This window comes from Ochotona princeps, chromosome 15 (genome assembly GCF_030435755.1).
Source record: "Ochotona princeps isolate mOchPri1 chromosome 15, mOchPri1.hap1, whole genome shotgun sequence".
In the NCBI taxonomy this organism is placed as follows: domain Eukaryota; kingdom Metazoa; phylum Chordata; class Mammalia; order Lagomorpha; family Ochotonidae; genus Ochotona; species Ochotona princeps.
In genome coordinates, this window is record NC_080846.1 from 33,632,244 (window position 1) to 33,648,715 (window position 16,472).

The 16,472-nt window shown below is 35.6% G+C and overlaps 1 protein-coding gene across 2 annotated transcripts in view; it reads left to right on the top strand.

Moving 5' to 3' along the window:
* Positions 1–16,472, top strand: part of PTPRQ (protein tyrosine phosphatase receptor type Q) — a 191,777-nt gene that overhangs the window by 80,262 nt on the left and 95,043 nt on the right. For both annotated transcript variants that reach the window (XM_058673398.1, XM_058673397.1), the window contains 3 exons: positions 155–306; positions 3,448–3,589; positions 5,037–5,306. In XM_058673398.1, the coding sequence (XP_058529381.1) occupies positions 155–306; positions 3,448–3,589; positions 5,037–5,306 (564 nt within the window). The remainder of the gene's footprint in view (positions 1–154; positions 307–3,447; positions 3,590–5,036; positions 5,307–16,472) is intronic.

Sequence of the window (16,472 nt, forward strand, 5' to 3'; positions counted from 1 at the left end):
CAAAAATCTAAGTGCTTGCAAACATTTATTTCTGGATTAAAATGTGATCACTTAATGAATCTTCCTTAGCTAGTGTTTTCAAGAAAGTAAATAAAGATGCTATGTTAAGCCTAAGTTTTTATAAATGTAAGTTTTCTAATGTGTTTTCCTGCAGTGCCTTTAGCACCTCCTCAAAATTTGACTGTGATCAACTACACTTCAGACTTTGTGTGGCTCGAATGGAGCCCAAGTCCTCTTCCAGGCGGTGTTATTAAAGTATATAGCTTTAAAATTCATGATCATGAAACCGACACTATATTTTATAAGGTATGTTGATTATAACAATAAATGTATGTTTGAGAAATTCAGATAGAGTTGAAATCATGATATATGTAAGGAAATAGACTGCTTTAAAGAGAAATGATCTATGTCTTAAAAAAAATTATTACCTTCAGGTTAAGAGTGTTTGTGGAAGACATAAGAAAACATTTGCTAGAAATGACAGCTGAATAAATCAGTTTTGACTTAGAATTTTATATTCTAGGCATTTCTACGTTATAGTATAACTGCATCATTTGTCAGTAGTGTAAATTTTTCTTTTTAAAAATATTTTTGGCATGGGCCCGGCACAGTAGGCCAGTGGCTAAAGTCCTTGCCTTGACAATGCTGGGATCCCATATGGGCGCCGGTTCTAATCCCAGCAGCTCCACTTCCCATCCAGCTCGCTGCTTGTGACCTGGGAAAGCAGTCCAGGACGGCCCAAAGCCTTGAGACCCTGCACCCGCATGGGAGAACTGGAGGAGGCTCCTGGCTCCTGACTTCAGATCAGTGTAGCTCTGTTCATTGGGGAGTGAATCAATGTATGGAAGATCTTCCTGCCTGTATATCTGCCTTTCCAGTGAAAATAAATCTTTAAAAAATGTTTTTGGCATATAGCATGTTTCATTTATTATTAAAAGGAATTACCAAGTAAATCATTTAACATTTTCATGCTAGATTTATGGTAACATTCCCAAATAGCATTGGATACCAAACTATGTATTATAGTTTATTTCATTTTTATAGTATATGGAGTTGACAAAGTAAATAGTAAAAATCAAAAATAGTGTTTAAGGTTGTACCTACAAAAACAATGACTTTCTCTCTAGAAACCTAGGTATGAGCAGAATTTGAATTGTATTAAGTGCGCAATTTGTTTCTCAGAAGTGTGAAATTCTAGTGTTTCTTCCTTTTGCTTGGATTGTGGGGTAATAGATATAAGAAGAAAAATAAGCATTTTCTTAACAGTAACCCCATTTCTAGGATAATAATGTATGTGCCCTGGAGTATGCATGTGTATCAGATCTAATCTTCACGAAGCAGTGATCCATAACATAGACACCTTAACTGGCAGGGTGAGAGTCTGATATCAAATGACACCATTTATGTCCTGCCTCGAGATATACTCCACTGTGTTGGTTCCTTCTACCTTTTTGGTTAATTTTCTTAATATTTTCTTTCACTTTCCTATTCATGCCATCGTTAGTCCTTTTCTCATTACAATTTTATCACATGCACTTTTTTGTTTTCATCCTTTTTGTCTTTCATATTCCCCTATGTCCGTGACATTATCAAACTATTTTGTTTCCACATATAATCTTATTTCAAATTGTGCGTAGGTTTGTGGAAGTAGAATACTTACAGATCGCTCTAAATATTGCAGCTGTGCTAGTCAGTCCAGCGTGATTCCTACAAAATGAGATTTGTATGCAACTAGCACCACACAGAAATGCTGCAAGTATTGTATGTTTAGTAAGAAGCCCTGACAAATGCATTCAAGTATTCATAGTCACGTGTTTTTCTTACAGTCTACTCTTGTAAAAATTCTATCAACTAGTCATGTCTTTCTCTTATAACTTACACTTGAGAAAAATCTGTTCATTACCAAATCAACTACTCCGAGTCTCTGAGTAGCTGCTTCTCCAATAACCTTTCCTTACTAAAACAGATATTTGTTAGTTTTGTACTATATCCCTTCTTGGTGGGCAATTGTTTGTAGATTTTTCTAATTACAGAAATTCCTTGTTGGCAGAGACCATGTCTTGCATGTTGATTTTATAAGCTAGCAGCATGTTATGTAAACAGTGAGCATTAGGAATCAAGAGGAAGTAGGGTGATACAGAAAGCCTCTCCAGAATGCCAGAGACGTCCAAGAAGCGATTTTGAAGCATTTTAATTAGCAATAGGAGATTATCCTCTCTTGTTCTAAGGATAAGTCATTAATCTTGTTGCTCTAGCAACACAATGATCCTAGAATGAAATTAAAAAGGAAAATTTTATACATCTTGGTAAGGTTTTCTATGAGGAAATATACGCTTTTCTGGGTGGTATTAATCATTTGTTCATTTTTGCATTTCTTGAAAGATTATGTCAAATTAGAAATTTTGGCATAACCTGGGAAAGTTTGCAATTTAAGTTTCAAAAAATAGAAGTTTTGTTATTTTGACTGCTATATTTCCAACTGCCTGCTTTATAGTAGCTGAAGAATGAATTGATTTATACAAAAATATTAGTGCATGTTTTAAAATGTACTTAGGTGGATTGAAGAAAAATTAAAATCACTGACCAAGATTTAAGTTGAAATCCTTAATTTAATCTTTTTATGATTAATAGAACAAATGTTATGTTTCCTTGATACAATTCTAACAAGATATCCACACTTCCCTCCCTTCCCCTATTTCTTTTCTTTATTTTCCCTTAGTCTTTGCAGTAATATGCTTTAAATTTCCTTTACAATCAAAGGTTTAGTAGACCACTAACTATAATGTAAAACAAGTAAAAACTAGGAAAAACCATTGTGCCACAGGAATATAGACAAGGAACATAAATAATAATCAAATCAAAGGTTATTTTTGACTCTTACACATTGTTTTCTGTTTCCAATATTAACTACCACATATCTGAGAAAACGTATAATATTCGTCTTTTGGGGCACTAAGTATAGTGGTCTGCAGTTGCATCCATTTCATTGTGTGAGAAAGGATTCGATTTTTGTTTATAGCAGTATATATATATATATGCATATATATAAATATATATGAAATATATGTATATGTATTATATAAATATCTGTATATGTAATATTTACACATATATTTATATCTATATATACACATATATATAAAAATCAGGAAATAATGAGGGGTTACTTTTCATGTAAAAATCAGAGAAAATTAATATAAGAAATTCTAAATTTTTTAAATGACAGTTTTTATATTCTTCAGGGAGGAGAAGGTTCCCAGTTCATCCTTAGGCCATAAGTTCATTACTCCCTTTGGCTCAAAACTAAAATTCATATTTGTTTTCTTTTAATTAAGTGTATCTATGTTTAGTAAATAAAATATTACTTGTGAAAAACAGGTGTCTTAAAAGCTTTATTCTAGTTACCAATTTTTGATGACATTAAGAATTTTTATTTCTGCTCTTCAGAATATTTCAGGTTTGCAAACAGAAGCCAAACTTGTTGGACTGGAACCAGTGAGCACCTACTCTATCAGCGTTGCTGCCTTTACCAAAGTTGGAAATGCCAATCTGTTTAGTAATGTAGTGAAATTCACAACCCAAGAATCAGGTTAGGCACTTTTTTTGTTCCTGAAGTGTTCATTTTATATTTAATGCTTTCCTTTCAGTTTTTTAATGTGATATGTGTAAGCATTGTATTTCACTAACGAGAAGTTGAATATTAGGACCTTAACATTGGGCTGGTCCCTGTTGTGTGAAATCATCTATATTCATTCTTGGAACTGAAGAAGCTGAAATAAAAGACTTTGGGAAGCGAAGTATGCTTCTAGACATCTATGAAATTTACCTACTCTTAAGAATGAGAGAGCTGGGGAAAAACTAAATGACATTTAGTTGATATACTACTTTATCAACTAATTAATTTTATATGCCATGCAATTATGATATTATGATATTCTTCTTTACTGGTACCTTTACCTTCCAGAGGAAGAAGGGTTTGTAGGAAATAAATTTAGACAGATGGAGAAAATTATAGGTAAGTTAGAAATTTAGTATTTTAGTATTTTAGTATTTTAGTATTTTAGTATTTAGTATTTTCTGACTCATTTTTTAGATAATGGCCGCAAGTTTTTCTATTACTTCTTATAATTTGTAATCTTAAATATGACTACATACCAGTCTTCCTTCCATCACTCTCCTTTTTACTTTAACAAGAGAAGATATCTTATTAACCCTAATATCAAGGGACATTCTCATAAGAAATAACCAATCTCTGGAGGAATCTACCATTGGGGGTGGGTTTGGGGAGGGGTGGGGAGAATTCCAGTACCTATGAAACTGTGTCACATAATACAATGTAATTTTAAAAAATGAAAAAAAGAGAAATAACCAATCTCTCCATTGTAGTAGATTTGATTAACTTGGGTATTACTCTTCAGCCATGTCTACCAGATAGAGTAGACCTCTGAGAAACTGGATTATTTTCACGGAAATTCAGTAAAGTTCTTGAAAAGGAACTGTTGCTCTTTAATGTCCTCAGCAGTGGCTTCCAAAAGGCACAAAGGAAGAGTTTCAAAATTCTTGCAAGGAAAACAAACTACAAAGGCAGGAATTGTGTTGTGGCTATGGATTTCCCCATACTCCTAAGGCGAGAGGTGCTGCCTTAGGGAGGGACCTGTATCTTTTGTATTAAAATATTCACTAATAAAGGACAGGCAAGATTATGCTCTTTTGATTAAGAGAAGAAGCATCAAGCTCCTTATGAGCTTGAGGTAACACAGCTGTTTCTGAATATGTGAGGAGGTAATTCTAGGACCTAAAAAACATTCAGACACTAGCTCAGTATTCTAAGAATTAAGGATATAGGATGGAAAATGTGCCAGCTACCATGCGATTCAGCCTGTGCTAAGAACATTTTTAGCACACAACAGAAGTTGATATAATAAATTCTTATTCTGCCTCTACTGCTAAGCATTTCATCTTGTAACGACCTAAGTAAGTGACATATCTACTACCCAGGTATAAATCTCAACATTGTACATGTTTTTATCTCTCAGTTCCAGATGTAGTGCGGAACGTACAGTGTATGGCGACTAGCTGGCAGTCCGTTTCAGTGAAATGGGAACCGCCACAAAAGGCAAATGGAATAATTACACATTATGTGATCACAGCAGAAAGGAATTCTACAAAAGTTTCTCCCCTAGATCACATGTATACTTTTATAAAACTTCTTGCCAGTACCTCCTACATCTTCAAAGTAAGAGCTTCAACGTCAGCTGGCGAGGGTGATGAAAGCTCGTGCAAGGTTACTACTCCACCAGAAGCAGGTAACTGATGTGGCACATTTAGTTGTTTGGATGCAATGTCATGTATTTGCTGAAGGCATTTGTAATCTTTACAGCACACTGTGCAAGATGTAAAATGGGCATTAAAAATGCTTGTTTTTTCTTGCCCACATTACCTAAGAACTGGGTAACATTGTCCCCACTCTACAGTTCTACAATGTGGAATGGTTAAAGGGAGAGGAAAAATAGAGAATTTGCTTTACCCTGTTTCAAACACTATTACATATCTCTGATTTGTTTGGATTATGATTTAACATGGTAAAGGAAGGGATGAGTGACTAAATGAAGATGTATGTATTCTGGGATTCTGAAAACTTCCCTGCACGCTATCCCTGCTATGCCTGCAGGCACAGTGTTGTTTTTGTTTTCCAACTATTTCGTTCTCTGAATTGTGGCATTTGTTTGTTATGTTTTTTGAATGAAATTTTCCAGGTGGTTATGCTGTTGTCTGTAAGAGAAAACCCATGCTTTCTCTAACAGGACCCCAATCTTTAACATCCCCTCCATCCTCCTTTGCCTGAGTCTATCTGCTTGTGTAAATTAGAAAATTATTTTTTCCTGCCAACTCTCATGAGAATTATGGGTATTTGGGAATCTGCATCTTTTTTTAACCTCTGGTACCTCCAAATACTTTGCTATGTAAATACATTTTAATACCCCCTCACATCATGTTAGAAATCCGCAACATTTAATTTTACTGTTTCTTTCTCATTATGAGGTCATAAATTCAGAACATCAAGATGTGGTCAGTGGCCTCTAATTCAGCTCTTTTCCATCTCATTTCCATAGCACTATTCCTCCCGACAGCAGGTCCCTCTGCAGGTAGAATCAGTGGCATTTCTGCAGCATCATTCTTAAATGCCAGGCCTTGTCATCATCCTGCAGGAAGATTCCTAACTTAGAGAAGAATCTGCTGTTTGTTTCCCTAAAACAAACAAACAAACAAACAAACAAACAAAAAACCATGTTGCTTAACATTGCATGTCAAAAAACAAAGATTCTGCTTTGTTCAGCTATAAATGTGTCTTCTATAACAATGTCAAATTCTTCATTATCTTGTATTTGTCAACACTGAACATAATGTCAGTTTTTGTAGAATTTCTTTCTCATTCCAAAATTTCCCTTCTTAATGTAAAAAATCCATATAGATATTCTTTCTTGGGATGTCATTGCCCAGTTCTAATCAGATATCTAGCTGCTTATTTTTATTTCAATGGCATGTGTCTTCTAGAATATTATTTCACCAATTTATTCTACTCTTCTTTGCATTTTATTCCTTCCTAAGCTCTTTAACATACACAAAATTTGTGAGTAGATTATAACTGAGGACCTCAGTGGCACATGAACTCAAAATATGTCCAAAGTGGAGCTTATACATGAAATCTGATCTTCCTCTTCTTCACTATTCTATGCCCAATTGGACATCAAGCTTCAGAATTTGTTATTCTTTCCCAATAAATATTAATGGTTCTTATCAATATAATTCCTCTTCAACCTGTCCCTTCTTACACTTGACTGTTGCTTCTTCAATGATATCATAAGTAGCCTTACCACCTACATCAGCATTGCCTGCCTATTAGTTTTAGCTTTTCATGTGTTTTAATTCAGTTGGTTTTAATATATGATTTATAGCATGTGTGCTTTGCTGCTGGAGTTTAATAACCAAAAAGGCAACTTCAAACTTGTCAGTTGTGTAATGTGAAACAGAGATGGCAGAAAAATGGACAAGGTGTCCCCAGGCACTCCAGATACTTAATTTGTTCTCATTGTCTGCAAAGTAGATTCTAGAACCCATCACCAGTATTGCATGATTTCTTTCTGGGTTTTCATTTTGAGATGCTCCGCATTTACTCATAAAGATGTTGCTTCCAAGTAAACCTTATTTATTCACCACCATGAATTTCATTTAGTCAAATTGGAATATCTCCTACTATGGACTATTAATGGAACAATTTCTGTAGACCTACTCAGAACTGTTTTACAATTAGATTGCTTTGATTTCTTTAGCCATATTCTTGCTGCTTTCTGTGTCATACAATACTGTTTCATTTGCAAAACAAACAGTGTAATGTGGCTTCATTATAAAAGCTTTCAGTGACATGCCAAATAACAGTGCACTGGAACTCACCCAGACTTATTAAGTTGTTGCATCAAGTGATGAAACCCCAGCAACTGGACATTTAAACATCTCATCTGATAGTTTCTATGCTCAATAAGATTTGGAGTACTGGAGTAGATTACCCAGGAACTTTGTGAGAGGCCCTTTAAGGAATGTCAGGTGTTTTCTTGATGGGAGATCGTTGTTGTGTGGAATATAAAAGGAAATTTATTCAGATACAAGGAAGTGGTATGCATAAGGGTTGTCTAACAACAGGTAAAATGGTCATTGCCATGGGCAGGAACACAAGCCTAGAAAAATACAAAAGAAGAGATGGAATAATACTTCTGGAGTGAGAGGTTTGAAATCCAGAAATATAGGAGTCATTGAGTACAAAGGTACTCAGAATATCAGTTTTGAGTCAAAAAGCAGAAAATCAGTAAGACCAAAAGTCATAGTCAAAGTGAAAATGTACATTCAGCATAGTACCACTGAAATTCAGAAGTAGGTCTTTGGAAATCATCATTCCATTTTGAATTTACATTTGATTTTAGTATTATAATGTCACATAAGTGGAGACTGAAGGGACACCAAGTGAAGCCTTGGTTATTGTGGACATTCAAATGTTTGTATAAGAAAAATTAATTCCTTCAAATGTATTATTGTATAAGGGTTTTTACTTCACTGTAATAGTATTTTCACATTTTCCTGAAAGCAAAATTTTCTGCTAGACAAATTTTAATTAAGAGGATTCATTTATTCCTGGTAAATGAAGATGGCTCAGGCGCTAAATCCCCACCTTGCAAGAACCAGGATCCCATGTGGGCACCAATTCATGTAGCACCTGTTCCACTTCTCATGCAACTCCCTGCTTGTGGCCTGGGAAAGCAGTCGAGGATGGACCAAAGCGTAAAGACCCTGCACCCATGTGGGAGACCTGGGGGAAGCTCCTGGCTCCTGGCCTTGGATCAGCAAAGCTCCAGTTCATGCAGTCATTTGAGGAGTGTACCAGCAGGTGGAAGATCTGTTTCTTCTTCTCTCTGTAAAATCTGATCTGTCTTTCCAATAAAAATACATTTTTTTAAAAGAAGATTAAGTCACAAGAAACATGAGTATTCAGTCTGCTTCACAACATTTAGCTTTTTTTTTTTTTCACTTGTAAAATGACGTTTTTTGAGGACAGACATTTGGCCTAATTAGTGGGATAAATGCATTCCACACAGAAGTTGGCCTGTCCAGTTCCTGGCTCTGATTTCCAGCTCCCTGGTAATGCAGTTTCTGGGAGACGGCAGTCATGACTCAAGCAGTTAGGTTTCTGCTAGCACTTTGGGAGACTTCGATTAATCTCCCAGCTTCCAGCATCAGCTTCCCTTTCCCTTTGCTGCAGGCATTTGAGGGAGCGCACCAGAAAGTGGATAGGAGCTTTCTCTCTCTGTCTACCTTGCTCTTAATGTGACTATCCTTGCCTCCTAAAAAAAATTAAAGGTTTTAGTGCAATATATAATTATATTTATGATTAAAATATTTATTAGACAAATGATTTGCCTTTGTGGATTCATGTGAATTGTTTGTTGAAAAGTTAAAACTGGATTTGTTGCTGAGAATGGAAATATTTTACAGCTGTTACAAATTTCTAATTTATGATAGCCTAAGATTAGTCACAGTGTATGACCAGATCTGAGTTACTAACTCCATTTTATTGACATAGAGTAAAACTAAGTTTTCATACTTTCTGGTATCTGAACTTAACATTCCTTCCAGAAATTAATGGTTAGATTTTTCAGTGTCTAGTTGTTTATATCAGGATGCTGGTAAACATAGATCATGACAATTCATTTATATTATTAGTGGTTAGTGCCTAAATGGTTTCATTGTCACACTCAAACATATTGAAGTAGGGCAGAAGAAAAGGTCCCCAACCCCAATACTTTGAACAGCATTTTATACCAAAATATAACATATGTTCCAGGAAAAATAAAAATGCAAGTGCCTGTGCATGTAAGAATTACAGCCACGTGAATATTTACATTCCTATTAAATTTTAGTTTGTGTGGTGATTACAACAAGGCTTTAACACTTTCACTCTAAAAGCCCAGAATTTGGGTTTTTCACAAAAATTTTCCTTGTTCCATAATTTTAAATTAAGGGAAAAAAATAAGCTGAGTGATTCAGATAACAATATAATTGAGGGAAAGTAGGATACACAGTTGTGGTATTTAGGAAGATTATTTTCAGCAGCAATTTCTTTATTAGTTTTGTGCCCAGTGGGAAGTATCTGTCAAATGCAGGAAGCCACTGGAAATCCACTGAGATTGCAGCTATATTCACAGTGCAGAATGAGAAACTGGAAACATGCTCAGTTTCTCTGAGGGTATCTACTCGCTTTCCTTTAATATTCACAGATTGAGCAACAGCATACTGAAAACTCTCAATCCTCTTCTGAAAAACTATGAGCACTTTCTAAAAGTATTGAAGAACCACATGCATCGCACATCTTATTGAGATTTCTGTTGTGTAGACTGCCCCAGGCAGTGCAGGGATTCGTTGACAAAGTATGATTATGGCTAAATCCATAATCATATCCAGTTACTAACCCATATTTTAAATACTATCTTTACATCAGTTATACCATCATACTTAATAAGTTGAATGTGCATGGTTAGATATATTTTTTATGGTTGTAAATTCATTCCCAAATTCAATTTTTGTGTCCATTTTATTTCTTTATTTTTGCTTGCATCCCACTTGTATTGCTCTTCTCACCTGTCTGCTGTGTTGGGATCAGGTCATAAATCTGGAAAATTATGTGTTCACATTTGTTATTAAGAAAACAAGGTAACTATTTACCTTATTAACAGCATAAAAGATTTTTACTTGTCAGAAACCTAGATAAAATAGCAATTACAGTGTTGCTAATGTGACTGAAATTTATGTGTTTTACAAAATAGCTTTCATGCAGATATCATTATTAAATAGAAAAATAATTTTCTTCAGCATGAAAACTTCTGTTTTTGCTATGAACAACTGACTCATACATATGCAGTGTGTGTTATGTGTGGGGTGTGGGGTCAGCATTCGTGCCTAAGTGTCAGATGGCACTGATACTCTATCCTGCACACTGAAGTAACCCTGCTGCTCTCATGAAGACATCCCCAGTGCATGGGAAGGAGTTAAGTGCCACGATACACAATAGTTTTGACTCTGTAGCTTGAAGCTTGAATCAAAGAGAAATTCAGTAGAAATATTGTTTAAGTCTTTACTGAATAAGAGTGATGTGAATTACATGTTGCTTATTGGTAGCTTAGAAATGCTTCCGGAGAGATGCTTATTTCTAATTGGGAGGCTTATTACTAAGAAGAGAGGCTTATTTCTAATTGTAGGCTTATTACTAATTGGAAGACATGAGATGGTACTTATTTTTAATCTTAGATTTCACTGGACACATCCGCAGAATTTACTTAGATTGGCAGATACAGATCAATACAATAATCATGGTCTCTAAATATTCAGTGTGTTTCTCAGCATGCTGTAATTAAAATGTAATTTCTAAATAGCCAAACAATTGTTTTTATTTGAAGTATCTTGGATAGTGGAGTAAGGAAATTAGATTACTGGAGGGCTAACATGTGCATATTAAACAATAATTGTTTATAAAATCAAAGCCAGGATGTGCACAATAAAGCATTTCTGCATTAATATTGTTGTAATTTAAATACAGACATAAATATACACGTTCTTACCCATATACATCTTTTTTTACTATATATATATTTTATTAATTATTTTGTGTTATGTGACAGTTTCATAGGCTCTGGGAATCCCCCCACCCCCCTCCCCCCTGGTGGATTCCTCCACCTTGGTGCAGTATTACAGTTCAAATTCAATCAAGATTCTTTCCTTGCAAACATATACCAAGCATAGAGTCCAGCTACTTATTGTCCAGATGGGTTGAACAGTTTCTTGGGGAGACCATTTCTGGTCTGAAGTTAGAGCTGGTACAATATCATCACAGTCAATTAAGAGTCCCAATATAACATCAACAGCAATTTGCAATATTATAGAATTGACATGGTTTTGAGTAACCAGTATGTTAAAAAAAAAAAGCAAGTCCTAACCACAACCTATGATTAGCTCATTGACATTTCAATTTTAGTTTATATACAGGACTGGCTGCTATATACCGTAAAATGGCTATAAGGTACCATTCAGCTGTCTCGTTTCTATTTCATTTTAGTGTTTAGCCATTTGTTGTGTTGAAGTATAATTTTGCTGATCTTGGCAGATTTTAGGATAATCTAGACTGGCTTGTAACTCTAACAAGATATTTGTCGACATTCAAGGTGCAGAACATTTTGGGAGAGGGGGTGTGCAGGAAAATCCTCAACACCGTGGTGAGGAGTGACTAATCTTTGTGTCCCACCCAGCGAGGCATGAGCCAATCCACACCAGCTCTTTCCTGTCAGATTTCAAGCTCTACTTTCTGTTGTTTGTCTATTTATTTTAGTTTTTTTTTAGTTTGTATGATTGTTTGTTTGCTGTGAGGGGTTTTCGGAGCGATCCTGATGGTCATTGCGAGGGAGGGTGGGGGTCCAGAGGTGGAGCCAGGCTCGGACCAGACAAAGCTCTCCTCCCTGGTCCCGAAGGACATTTATTGTTCTTCTGTTTCTGCGGACCGCTCAGGGCTTCTGGTTGTCTTTCCGATGACGTTGGTTTCTGCGCCTTACCCATATACATCTTACAAAGCTATGCTTGGTGTAAGTCTCTAGCTATTGGGAGTCATGGCAAGTGTTTATTACTAAACTGCTGTTCCAGATACCTTTGTTTAAAAAAACTGTTGTTATAGGTTAAGACTGTTTATTGAATAAGAAAATAGCAATAATGTGTATCACCCAGAATGTTTCAAGGTCTTTTGAACCTGCAGGTAACTAGATGTTGTCAGCACTTTAAGTTGGAATTGAAATATAACAACTCAGTTATAGAAAGTGTTGCACATCTTTTCCTTGAGGTCAAACTTGGTACCCACATGTGCAAGGACCCCTCAGTGCATAAAATTGAACATCCTTCTCTCATGTGACTGGATTATCATACATGAATTTCATTAAGCACTAAAGTTGCTGTTGCTCTACTATTAAAAATCTATTCATAATGCCAGATTTCATATTCATCTTTTTAAAAGAGAGATAAACACAGTTTCTTGGAGGGGAGAAATTTGCCAAGGAGAGACCTGGAAATTTTGTTTTTTTGAAGTAAAGCTTTTCTCCAATTAAGGAGTTTAATTTAGAAATGTCTCTGTCTCTGACAATGAATAAATTATTGTTATGTGCCCTGAAAAATCTGCTCTGGGCCAGACATGAGCTCACTTCCAGGTGAGCTAGGATTCTGAAGAAAAGATGAGTCTGTTTCTGAAATAGAGATGATAGAATGTACTAGCTTGAGTCTCTTCCTCTTATTATTCATTCTTAAAGATTTATTTATTTTTTTATTGGGAAGTCAAATATACAGAGAGGAGGAGAGACAGGAAGATCTTCCATCCACTGGTTCATTCCCTAAGCTGCTGTGACAGTCGGAGCTGAGCCCATCCAGAGCCAGGAACCTGGAGCTTCTTCCAGATCTCCCACATGGGTGCAGGGTCCCAAGGCTTTGGGGCCATCCTTGACTGCTTTCTCAGGCCACAAGCAGGGAGCTGGATGGGAAATGGGGCTGCCGGGATTAGAACCAAAGGTCATATGGGATTCCAGCCCATACAAGGTGAGGGCTTTAGCTGCTAGGCTACCATGCTGGGTCCTACATTCATGTTTTGGAGATTGGCTTATTTCTCTAAGGATAATGGTTTCCAGATGCACTCATGTTTTGCAAAAATCATTCTTTTCTATGGCTTAGTAATATTCAGTGGTGAATATATAGAGTATATATAGAAAAATTGTTTTTCAGGCAGTAATGAGGTAATGGGTATCTGAACAGGTTAGCATCTTAGCTAATGTGAACTGAGTTGCAACAGAGGAGCAGCACAAATAGTTCTTATGTATGCTGATATCATTTCATTTTGATAAATTACAAGTAGTGGGATGGCAGGGTCAATGGCTGATCTAGGTTCAGGTTTGTGAAAAGTCTTCATACTATCTTCTCTATGGTTGTACCAGTTCATATTTCCACCAACAGATTACTGTAATTTCCCCCCACATTGTCATCAACAGTTTCTGTTTTTTTGATTTTTAAGATGATAGGTCTTCTAACTGGAGTAATATGTAATGTCATTATGCACACCCATGATGGCTCAGAATCCTCAGCAATTTTTTCATGTGTTAGCAATTTGAAAATTGTCTGTTCATGTCTTTTGCCTTTTTAAAACTGCACTGATTGTTTTTGAGTTATTAAGTTTCTTGAACTCTTTATGTGTTCTGGATATAAATTCTTTATCATTTATATAATTTGCAGATATTTTCCCTTTTCTGTTGATGTATTTTCACTTTGAATTTCCTTTGCAATGCAGAAACTTCTTAGCTTGATGTAATCCCATTTGTCTATTTTTATGTTTTTTTTTTTTTATCTGTGCTTCGAGGAACTTTTTGAAGAAGTTTTTGCCTATGCCAATTCATTGAGGATTTCCTCAGTGTTTTCCTCTAGTAATTCAATAATATCAGGTCATGAATTTAGGTCTTTGATAGATTTTGATTCGATTTGTGTATAGAGTATTAAGTTCTTTTATACTTCTGCAAGTGTAAATCCAATTTTACCAACATTGTTTGTTGAAGATATTTCCCTTCCTGTAGGGTTTGATTTCAACTCATTTGTTGAATAGTAGTTGATTGTGGATGTATGGATTAATTTTCAGGGCTTCTAATGTGTTCCATTGGTCTACATGTTAATTTTTGGCCAATACAAGGCTTTTTGGGTTACAATTGCTCTGTATTACATCTTGAGGTTTAGTATTGTGCTGTCTCCATCTTTGTTATTGCTGTTTAAGATTCCTTCAGCTACTTGGGATCTCTTGTATTTCTATATGAATTTTAGCATCACTCTTTTTCTGAGTTGAAGAAGAAGGTTGTTGGTACCTTAATTGGGACCACATAGTATCTGTAGATTGTTATAGCTAGTAAGAAAATTTTGATAATATTGACTGTAAGAATTCATGGGCATTTAAAAATTTTTGGTGTCCTCTGTTTCTCAGAATCCCAGCTCTATACCATATGTTACTATGCAGTCACAGAATTCTCAGAGTCAATGCATGAGGCTCCCACAGTTAGAAGCCCAGGGGATATGCTCAACCCAATAAGCCCATCCCATCTGGAGAACAAAGGCATTCCCCATAGCCACCTGATTTTGGGTGCTCCTATGTGGCAGTTTAAGCCCTGGAGCCTGAAATAGGATGATATGATATGCACACATCACAATTCTAAGTGGGTGCCCAGCCCCTCCAAGCATCTAGGGTACATGCAAAGTCAGTGGTAAATGGATTTCTTCCCTCTGATTAAATCCCCTAGGTGCACGTGTAGGCACACAGACACACTATAGTTGCACAACCTTTACTGCCATTATGATGGTTCTGTCTTCCTGATAGTCTCAAGTGCCCTCAGCAGTATGTGTGTACCCTGAGTGGATCCAGCATGGACCCTTGGTCAGTGTGGTCCAGAAGGTTGCCTCAAGCACTGCCAGTGTCACTAGCAGCCTGTTCCCACCTCAGTATCAGAAGCTAGTGTCCACTCCAGCCCCCGGCAGGTGATGCCTCCACTCATTACTGTGCGCTGTCCATGCTCCCATGGGAAAAAGAGTGCAGAAATTAAGTAAGTAGCCAATTGGCTAAAACTAATCATCAATGAAAGTATTATTAACCCAGAAACTTTATTTTTGTTATGTCTCCCATGTATTGTAAGCTCATTTCTATTATAATCATTTATTTCCATTATTTCCATTATTTCACAGTGACAAAAGTTACTAAGTAAGGAAATGTAATTAATTACAAGAATTTCCTCTTTAATGAATGCACAAGAATTTATGATACAGCACATACCAAATTATGTTGAAATATGGTTTGAAAGTCAAAAACTCAATTTTTGATTGGGCTTAAAACTGAAAATATTTTGAGTTAATATAGCAAGATCCATGAAATGCTGAAGATGTATGCGAAATGTTCAAATTTTCTAAACTCCTGTGACATTTACTGAGAAAAAAAGAAAACCTGGATCTGATCCAAAAGTGTAATGTTGGCTATTTTTGAAATTGTCTTTGGTATCAAATTATAAGATTGAAAGTCTCTTACATCTAATTTCTTTTGTAAAAAATGAATTTGGGTTACTCTGCATTTTTCTGTTTGACCCCAATGATGTCGTAATACCATTCATTAAGTAGACTCAAGGCAGCCACTCTTTGCTTCATGCAAGCTCCAGCTAAAACCAGCTGTTCTTTTAGCAGCGTTTTATTAACTTATTTAGGAACTGGGGCGTATCTTATTACCCTATTTTCCATTCTTGCCCTGTGCAGCTGTAGCTGATGCTTTTCATAACAGCCTTTGCATATCAACCTTCTCCCCCAGTTTTGTCCTTTTTACTTTTCTTTTTAAGTAAATTAAGCAGGTTGTGTATATTTAAAAAACCATTCTTTCTGGAAAGCTTTCGGAAAGTGTCTCTTGTTTGGATGAAATTACAAAGTTCTTGAAAAATATTTATTAATGATGTAAACTTCCTACAATGTAGAATATTAGTTTAATGATAGGACCATCTCTTATGTTATTTCAGACTTAATTTTAAATCAGTGCAATGTAAATATAAAGAAAAGGATTTGAACAAAAAAAACAGGTTGTGCAAATTTAGGTTACCTTTTATGTAGTGACTTTTATGTTAAAATAGTTTATAGAAAAATGCATATTATGAAAAATTACGAATTTCATTATTTTTGCTCAAAAACCTGCATTTTAATTTCATTTTCTCATATATTTATTACAATGAACTCTATACCAGTTAATGAATACACTGAAAATTAGGAGCTCAGTTTCTGAACTTTGATACTGGTTGGATTGATCTACTTAAGATGTATTTTTTCAACCAAGATTATAG